General features: G+C 49.7%; 1 protein-coding gene across 1 annotated transcript in view; it reads left to right on the forward strand.

The window, feature by feature from the left end:
• DLGAP2 (DLG associated protein 2) overlaps positions 1-4215 on the forward strand; it is a 184001-nt gene extending 179786 nt beyond the window's left edge. The window contains exons 12-13 of the mRNA XM_021694152.1: positions 1010-1162; positions 3997-4215. Of these exons, the coding sequence (XP_021549827.1) occupies positions 1010-1162; positions 3997-4215 (372 nt within the window). The remainder of the gene's footprint in view (positions 1-1009; positions 1163-3996) is intronic.
• The last annotated feature ends 6087 nt before the right edge of the window (positions 4216-10302 follow it).

Raw genomic sequence — 10302 nt, forward strand, 5'->3', positions numbered from 1 at the left:
CCAAGCCCAAGCTCACCACCACCACCAACACGTGTCCGTGTCCCGGGCACCAGTCTGCAGAATAATCCCCCAAGGAGACCTAAAACACAGCTGCCTTGTTCCTTTTATGAACTGCCCAGCGCTGGAAAACTTTGCTAGTCGCCCCCATCCTCGAGGCCTAAGAAAGCATTTTCGAAAGGAAACAATGAATGAATGTAATACATGTATCTTCTTTAATAGGTTTTATTGTTTTAAAGCAGTTTTAGGTTCACGGCAAAATTGAAAAGAAGGTAGAGAGATTTCCCGTTCCCCTCTGCCCCCCACAGCACGACCATCATCCCCAACAGACGGTGCTTTTTTTTTTTTTAAGATTTTATTTATTTATTTATTTGAGAGAGAGAGAGAGAGAGAAACAGCATGAGAGGGGATAGGGTCAGAGGGAGAAGCAGGCTCCCTGCCGAGCCGGGAGGCTGATGTGGGACTCGATCCCAGGACTCCGGGATCATGACCTGAGCCGGAGGCAGTCGCTTAATCGACTGAGCCACCCAGGCGCCCCAGACGATGCTTCTGTTAGCATCAGTGAACCCCCGTGGGCACTTCACCATCCCCCAGAGTCCACAGTGCACATGAGGGTCACTCTTGGTGTCGTTCGTTCTGTGGGTTTGCACTAATGAACAGTGACATGTAGCAACCACTGTGGTAACAACGCAGAGTAGTCTCCCTGCCCTAAACGTCGTGTCCCACCCCTGCATCCCTCCCCGCTGACCCCAGGCACCCTCTGATCTTTCTACTGTCCCCACAGTGTTACCTTTTCCAGAACGTCATAGAGTTGGGATCACGCAATACGTAGCCTTTTCCTGTTTGTGAATGTAAAGTGCGTCGGCAAATACGTGTGTAAACTTACTGGATCTTTGTGGGCCCACTTGAATGTTTGCATCAGAGTTTGAATTAGCCGGGCTTCTCCCTAACCCGAGTCCTTGAAAGGCATGTGTGGGAAGAGCAGGTGTAAACTGTGCTCGCGTGTTGGCAGGACCCCAGCGCCATGCCGAGACCCACGTCCCAGGACCTGGCGGGCTACTGGGACATGCTGCAGCTCTCCATCGAGGACGTCAGCATGAAGTTTGATGAGCTGCACCAGCTGAAGCTCAACGACTGGAAGATGATAGAGTCTCCCGAAAGAAAGGTAATTCTGCCCCGGGCATGTGACGTCCTCACGCCCCACTCCTCGTCCGTGCCCCGTACCTGGTCCAGCTGCAGGAGTCACGCTCCACCACGATGGGCGTCCTGGTCTTAGCTTAGCGATATGGCATCAAATTGTCACCCATGCACGTGTATGCAGAGTGGGACGGGAGTCACTGGCCAGGTGTCGTAAATAAGCCTCTTTCTTGCAGCATCTCTTGGACACCAGCCAAAAATCACATGTCGATCTAGAGTCTCATTTCTTGTAGGGATCGACCCTCTGAAATGTCTTTGTCATACCTTTGTTCGGATTATACGAAGATGAGTTTCCACAGGGAAGGTTTTGGGTCTGGTCACAATGACTCCTTCCTGTTCAGATAAATGTTTTAGTTGCTTATCTCCAGTTGAAGCCAAGAAAACATTTTGAGCTTTACTGAACCGTTTGATGATGAAAACTTCCTCTAGATCTCTCAGCCTTGGCTCTTAAATAGGCTGAAAGTTTTCATTGAATCTGAACCCATGATTTCACGTCTTCCCTTCAGATTTCATCTTTAGTGGGGCTAACACGTAGGTCTGAATCAGCAATAAATACATTGATTTCCTATCACATTTTAAAGATGATCTGAGTAAACATAATCTGATTTTCTAGATAGACATTATCAAAATAAAATGATGAAATTAACCGAACATGCTTTGAAGCAGTGGTGTCAGCATGCAGTGGAGGATGGCTATGCAGGTAATTAGAACAAAAGCCATCATTGCCATCATCACCGTTCCCACAAGGGGCCACCGACCATCCTGGAAGAGTTCTGGGCTCGATGCCATAGATACCACTGCAGACCACTGACAAAGCCCCTCTCACACCAACGGTGGGGCAGGGGGAGTACGAAGCCACGGGCTGTCCATGAGCCATACGCGGTACATGAGCAAGTCCTATCTATGGTCTGGTTTTGAAGTGAAGGAGATCACAAGTAAAGATTGCCAATGAAAATGTTATTCTAATAGAATGCTAAAAATAGAACTCAGTAAACCAGTCTAAAGATTTGCAATAATCCCTCCTACTTTCATTCTTCAGTAGTTGACAACTAATACAATCCCTTCTACCTAAGCTATGCATAGGGAATGGTCCTCTAACTGAAGAGCCTCTTGCTGAGGGTATACACCCCAGCGCAGATAATGAGCAGCTCTTTCACACCACCGAGGCCCCATGCCTTGTGTTTCTTGAGTAAGTCTACTCTGTAGATCTGCAGGGCCACCTGGTCAACCCTCTCCTACCACGGGACGTCCAGAGGCCGAGAGCCCCCTTAAACAAGAGACTCCCACAAGAATTGCTCGTGTGTATTTCCTACAGCGCCATACTTCAGAGGCTACCAAGCAAAGAGAAAAGAGATAGGTAGATCCAGTCATGAGCTTAATGCAGGAACTAACTTTTGAAAGAGCTGAACGTTTTAATGAACCAATTACCCCATTGTCATAGAGCCTGCCCAAGAGTCAGGAAGAAGTCGTTGCTTCTGGTCCAAGTCATTTTAATTTTTTTTAATCTGCTTTTTAAAGGGAGAGAGACAGAGCAGGAGCAGGGGAGGGGCAGAGGGAGGGAGAGAATCCCAAGCAGACTCCACACCCAGTGAGGAGCTCAACACGGGGCTAGATCCCACAACCTTGAGATCATGACCTGAGCCAAAATCGAAGGCAGCCACTCAACTGACTAAGCCACGGGTACCCACCCCCCAAGGCTCTTTAAAATTTTTTGGTCCAAGTCATTTTAAAATAAGCCATGGGAATAGTGTCAGACACCAGAAGAATCTCCCTACCAAATCCAACACTATACAACGGGGAGGTTTGGCCACAGGCGTCCACCCTGCATGGCAAGCTATGCCTTCCCCACAACGTCCTAGTATGTCTGGCCCATTTGGGTTTCGGCAGAGGCTGAAGGGAGAAAGACACAAGGGTGGGGTTTTCCCCCAACAACTAGATATCTGCTTAGAAAAGAAAGGGGTTCTGGCGCCTTATTCCAGGCACCCTTTCCTGGGAAGGGGGTAATTGGCTATGTAGGGCTCTGTCACCCCACCACTGGGAAGGACAGTCCACATCATGTCCGGCTTTGTTAGTTAGGACACACGGTAAATAACGCAGCAGGGTTTGGGACACAGACCTTTCTCCAGAAGAGTAACAAGCATTACATTTTACATTTGCTGCAGAACTGTGGGATGGAGCTTTCTAGAAAAGGCATACACCTGTTTTCATGACTTATTTAAGAACATGAGCTAAAGATCAGAAGTAATTATTTGCATCTATTTACCATCTAGTTAATGTCAAGCGGTTTTAGGGCCATAATAGGGAATTTGGCCAATGGCTCCCCCATGTAAGATGGTTTTCATGAAGGTCCTTAGAATCCAGAGTCTGTTGAAAAGACTGTGACAGGGATGTCAAGTGGCATCTTGCAAAATACCCGGGATACTCAAGAACTTGCAATGGTGGGCATTTGCCAATGCTCAGAGATGACAGAGTCCATTAATCTGGCAGTAACATCAGAGTAAATCAGAAACGGAGGAGATAGTCAATGTTCTGGTGAAGGATCGAGTTCCTTAAGTGTAACGCCATCCCCAGACCCCTCTCCCCACCATGGAGGGTTGTGAGGAAGTCACGGGCAGGGCCCACCAGGCAGGCGGCCAGGCCACAGGGGTGGGAGAGGGGGCGCGGGGGGTGCCGAGGGGCTGGGCAGACTCGGGCACTTGGGGTGTCCCAGGCCACTTGCAGTCACCCCCGGGGGGACCAGGCTCGTGGGCTGGTGCTGTTCTCCTCTGATCGCCCCAATTTTGACTTGTGATGCTTTTTCAGGAAGAAAGAAAGGTCCCCCCTCCGATACCAAAGAAGCCCCCCAAAGGGAAATTTCCCATCACGAGAGAAAAGTCCCTGGACCTGCCGGACAGACAGCGTCAAGAGGCCCGTAGGCGGCTCATGGCGGCCAAGAGGGCGGCGTCCTTCCGCCAGAATTCAGCCTCGGAGCGTGCAGACAGCATCGAGATCTACATCCCCGAGGCCCAAACGCGCCTCTAGGGACGGGGGCGGCCCTCGCCGCGGTCCTCTCTTTTCTTTGTTACGGAAGGCTTGTACAGTTTCTCACCTACCTGGTAACTTCTGTCTCGTTTCTCCACCGAATACGCCCTGTTGTGTTCCTTGTGCTGTACACACACTGGAATGCTTTGATTTCCGCAGCTGGCCGAGCTCACGGCCAGAACAACTTCTTCCTCTTCTTCTTCTTCTTCTTCCTCTTTCCCCCTGGATGGTCTGACTCTCAGTCAGCTCTGATGGCTAGGCATGGGGACACCTAACTGATCCACTCTGTTCTCAGAGGATAACAAGAAACACCTCGAGAGATGGAACCCGGCTGACATTTTGTTATTTATATTTTTATAAATCGTGTGATAAATAGAGGCAAGAATAACAAATAGCAATCAATGGGTGCATCTCACCACTCACTAGACACCCCAGTGGAAGGTGCTCCAGCTCGAAGGGCAGGAAAGACAGACCCCCCCGCCCCCTTTCACCTGGGGGTGCTTCTCCCCGAATCCAGCTGACCCATTGCCAGGGTCCTTGTGCCAAGCCTATGGTGAAGAGAAGCCATCTCTCCAGCCCCCCAGCTCCCTGCCATGCAGTTCTCCAGAAACCTGGGGGATTCCGCATCTGAACCCATTAAAAATACCCAGCACAGCATCTACACAATCAAAAAATATGCTGACTGTTCATTCACACAAGGGAGTGACACATGAAAAGAGATCGAAGTCTTACAAAAGGCTGGTTGTCCCGTAACAGGTGTCTGAAAAGAAACAGCATGGCCCTTATGCTGATGCAAGAGTCATTGTATGTCTTATTCCTTTGTAACTTATATCACACAGTCTCGTCTTCTAAGTGTCCCCATTTATGTACATGTGATTTTTTTATAGATGTGTATATATTCTCAAACTGCTCTATCAGTTGACTCTCCAGGGTACCCTTAAAAAAAAAGTTTGCTTGTTTAAAATGACAGTTGTGATGTTGTAAAAAGTTTAAGAAATATGAATGTGAGTGGTAAGTATATCTCAGTTTAAATGGTAAAGAAGAAATGTAGTTTACATTTGTATTTTTCCAGAATTCTTTTGTCCTATGCAGTATTGTTAAAGTCAAGAATCTATTTCTTGCCTGTTTTAGACATGACGGGGAAAAAAAAAAAAAAGGTCACATATGGTGATTTCCAGCTGTGGACTTTAAGAAAAGTAATTAGTTTTCATGATTGGCACCAGAGAAAAGCAGGAAGGATTCGAAAGAAAAGGCTTTGCATTTGTACAATTCGACTTAGACGCAGTGACTGTCATTCCAATGCTTTGCGTGTCCCTATTCGGGCACGTCTTCGGAGGAAGAGCCTGTCCCGTTTCTCTGTCGGATCCCAAACTCGGAGTCCTCACTGTCATGCAAGGTGAAAGCAGGACTGCACCTGAAGGCGGGTGTGTCCCCCCGAACACAGGCCTCCCCGCGGCCCTACGGCACGAAGAGCAGCCCCGGCTTCCCCACTGTAGCACTTTCGTTCCTCAGCTTGACCGGCACTTTAAATGTACCCACTGCAGCCTGGTGACCCCGCCGAGAGCGTTCGGTGAGGTCCTTGCCCGTACGGGCGTTGGCTCAGCCTGCAGTCCTTCCTTTCGCTCACACTCTACATTCCACGAAGCATGGGGTTCATTGGAGCACAGTTGATAGTAAAGCATATTTAGCTTCAAAGTTTTACTTTTTAAAGCTGAGTAGTTAAGAATTCCCTGTAAGAACAAAACCCTGTAAATTGAGCCTCATATCTGGTATATCTTACCAAACAGCCTTAAAATATATTTGGAAGCAAAAATCAGTACGAATGTATATCCTTGAAAAATGCAAAAAAAAAAAAAAAAATCCCTGAAATATTCTTCTATAAATGAATCCTATTTCCCCGGAGTATTCAAAGCATTTTTTTTTCTACCTAAGTAAATACCTAAATCCTGAGTAGTGTACAGTAATGATGCTTCTTCCTGTATTCACTATACCCTGTTAAAAACAAATGTACTTGCAAGTATTGGCATTTTAGACTTTAAAAAGATGATGTGTTATTTAGGATGAAATGCTCTTCAGAAATCACCCCAGAGAAGTAAAGTCAGTGTAGACCCCTTAGTAAGAGGAAATGTGAAATGCATACACGTACGCCAGCCTGCTGACACATCTGTGTCTCCGGCAGCCCGTGCATTCTATCCCATTTCCTTGAGCTTGCCCAAAACATAGAACAACAAATTATAAAATTAGACAATAATTATTCTAGATCCCAGATTCTCTGATCCTGTCTTGAATGAAAGGATCACTGAATCTGGCTTTTCTTTTCTTTTTTATGTTTTGTATCCTCATTTTTATCTTAAAATCCCCAAAAGTCTTGGCCGAAACCACCCCGAGATGAGCAAATGAACCCACCACTAAACCCGACGGCGGCCACTGATTGGCGCTGGGGGACGTGGACGAGCCCCTGCGTGGTCCACCGAGTCCCAAAGAAGGCCGTGTGACAGACGCACACCCAGTGTTGCAGCTCCGAGGCGGTGCTCGCTGTCACGCTGCATGACTAAGTGCAATATCTGCAGGTCCCGCCCAGGCGACATTCCACTCCGAGACGCAGGCGATAAGCCACGTTTACACACTGTACATGTGAAGAACAATAAAGCTGTTTCTAGTACTTGTGTCAGTCCGTCCAGCCGGCTTCTTTCAGGCCCTGCTCGCACGTACGCCCTACAGAGCAACAGTGGGGCCTTTCACCGCAGTTGCTGGTAGTTTCACTGGGTGATTGCGCGTCCGCTTGAGAGCATGTGGGAAATGCAAGCGCACCGCGCTCCGGGGGGCGTCGTGGACGAAAGCGCAGGCTTCTCTCAGACCGCGTAGCTCCGTTCCGAAGACACGGCGTACCCGCCGAGACTCTACGTCAGAAACGGTTTGGCACAGCGGCGAGCTGATGCGGCCCCCCGAAGCCTTCAGTTCGCTCTCAACGCCGAGACACGAGTAAGATAGACAGCATCCTGCGGCTCCACAAAGCCCAGAGGAGCTGAACGTCACTTGTCCACAGAGCACTTTCGACGTAAGCCTCTCACGCATCCTCATCTGTCATCGCTGTGTGTAGCGTGTCTGCCCATAACGACTGTTACCATGATCTTCTCAGCTATTGTGGAGACCCATCCTCAAACGGTGTGTAAAGAATGGAACTGTTGTATGATACCAAAAATTCCCATTTCTGTTTGAAAAGAATTGTTGCTGCGTTCACCTCAAAGACTTCTAGAGCATTAAATAGCAAAGTGTACGGTTGGAGAAAACAATTACATCTAAGGGTCCCTCTTTAAAAAAAAACAGAACCACACAGAGCCCTGAAATCAGTGACCCGCAAAGTAGAGGGACTCGCTGCGCGGGCTCCCGCGGAAGCGGCCAGACCTGCCGTCGGAAGACAACCAGTTGCCCAACTCGCCAGTGTGTGGGCCGCCGTCACTGCTTTGCGGTTGGCGTCCTGCCCGCCCCACCTTGCCATTTGCCTCTCCACGCACGGTCTCCCTCACTCGAGTCCAAAGACCCGCGCTGCGTGCTTGCTCCCCCGTGGGCCACCCCACCGCCAGGCCCCGGCAGACACCCCCGCCCCACCCCGATCCGGGACGGTCTCTCAGGATGGTCTGACACTGCAGTGGGCTGATCAGGGTGCCCGTGGTGACCGCGGAGTGTGCGCCTCTCAGGGCAGCTCTCTGCTTTGGGCCAGAGCTCCTGGTGGCAAGGAGGGAGGGGGGACAGGGGATCGTGTCTTCGCCAGAAGGTCAGTCAAGCCAGACCTCATATGGCCCGGGGATTTGGAGGCCCAGGGAGCATCCTGGGGGGACACAGCCCGGGCTGAGCTGCTTCTGCTGGAAGAGCAACCAGCCTTGTGCCCAGAACCCTTAGTGGACAGAAGGTCCAGCCGCCGTATCTGGAATCCGCTTAGGAGCATGTGTGTCCCCAGGCTGAACAGAGCGGCCAGGCTGGTGTTCATGAGCACGGGGACCCCCACTCCCAGTGGGGTCAGCAGCAGGAAATGTCTACACGAGACAGGCCCCGGCTGCGCGCACCCGTGTGGGAGGGCTCCCAGGTCTGGCGTTTGACCCCACTTCTGAAAACTGGAACATTCCTACCAACAAGCGTAGGTTCCGGTCCCCCCAGAACTGGGTCTAAATGGCTAAATTCTACTTGTTTCCATTTGCTGCTTTCTTCTCAAGCCTTGACCACTGATCTTTTTTCTCTTTCTTTTGCAAATTTATCTTACTAATCAGGTAGTTGCCGACCATGGTTTCCATCCCGTACCCCCTTGGAACTTCCTGAGGGTTCTCTCTTGTTTTTATCTGCACCTTTGTTTACACTCGTTTGAAAGTTTGGGTCGAATACAGGAGTCCAGAACTTGAAAGCAGATTAGAAAACCACAAGCGGAAGAGCAGGAGAATGTGGTCGGCTGCTGAGTGCTAACCCCCTCCCCCCCGAGTAGTGGCTGGAGCACCAGGCGTCGCTTTGCTCGGTGGCCTGCGTGGTCTGTGACTGCGGGGCCCGCGCCTTCGCTGGCCGGGCCATGCTGACGGTCAGTAAGGCGCGGGCGGCGAACAGAGTGCTGGAGGAGGGGGCCTCGCGCGCACCCTCTACATGCCAGGTGCAGAGTAGCTGCAGAATGTTTGGGAGATGAATGGGCAGCTCAGAATGGCCAGATGGCCGGTCCAACAACCTGGCTCCTGATCATACGTCAGCCAGACGAAACTTCACGTCTGTTCTCTCCTGTCCCTCGTCTCCCTCACAGGTGGCTTATGAAGACTGATGTCATGTGGGCTCTCAAGTCCTCCGAGCTCCTTGGGAGCAGGGGTGAGCGTGGGAATGACCCCTGAGGTGCCACGGCCCTCATTCCAACAATCCTCCCCGCCAGGCGTGCGATGCTTGCAAATGTCAGGTCCCTTCATAAATATCTCCGACAACTAGCGCCAACCAGAATTAGGCCATGTTTTCACCGTTACTTAAGCTCAGCCGTGTGTTAGATGCATGGAGAGAGATCCAGTGAAACGTTGCAGGGATGAAGGAGAACGTAATTCGGGAGCGCACCAAGAACGCAATCAGACAGACTGACCTAAATTGCTGAAGGTTTGTGAAGCTACCCCTCTAAGTCCAGCTTTTTGTAATTATTCTCTTTCACTCTTCAGAGAATGCAGAAGTGGTCCGTGGGAACGCTCCAAGAAATAACCATCTTTTTCATCCCGCAACACTGAAAAGCATCCATATGTTTATGAATTGCTACCCTAACCCTGGCCTTTTTATCCAGCAGTAAAAAGAAGTTATTTCAAGCGTCAGTCTAAACACACGACAGACGACTCCTTTGCAGAGGAAATGTGAGTTACCTACTCTAACACTACTTTTTAAAAAGATTTTGTATATACACTAACTAAGGTAACAGAGGTTTACCGCCCTACTTTCTTAGGTTTTATGTGACTCTTCATCATGGGTGCTTATTCCGAATCTGAGAGCTTGGCGGTCCAAGCTCTCGTGTACTCAGTGGGGGAGAGGTGATGATGACAGACGTGTGCCAGGTTCTTGTGCCAACTGAAGTACAAACTCATCTCGCTCCAGTAGACGGTAGTCTCCATAGACAGTGTGTTCTACCCTCCTGCTAACATACCGCGACCGAAGCGCCAAGGCCGTGGGTGTGGCACCTTCCAGAGGCCACTCACCCACTCTGATTTTCCCCAAACTCTCCACCACCACCCAGCCCCCGCCGTTCCAGCGTTAGGATCATATCACGTTAAAAGGGCTCAGCATGTGTGTCTCTCCCTCCACCTGATCACTGGTTTGCTGAATTCAAGGGTTTCCCCCACCAGTAGTAAGTCCTGGGCTACTTTTGAACTCTGATTTCCAAACGCTAAGTCACTTTTCTCCTGGACAGGCCCCTCCTGTCTAGAGACCATTCACCCACCCCATCCGTGTTACATGCCAAAATACCCAGGTGTGGCCTAAGGACTAAATTCAATGCCTCCTATAGAAATTCAAGGAATGTTAGAACCAGGAAACTAGATGTTTAGTTAAAGTTTAAAAAAAAACTATATAAATATATATATATAAATA

The sequence above is a fragment of the Neomonachus schauinslandi genome, chromosome 2, assembly GCF_002201575.2.
Source record: "Neomonachus schauinslandi chromosome 2, ASM220157v2, whole genome shotgun sequence".
NCBI classification, from domain to species: domain Eukaryota; kingdom Metazoa; phylum Chordata; class Mammalia; order Carnivora; family Phocidae; genus Neomonachus; species Neomonachus schauinslandi.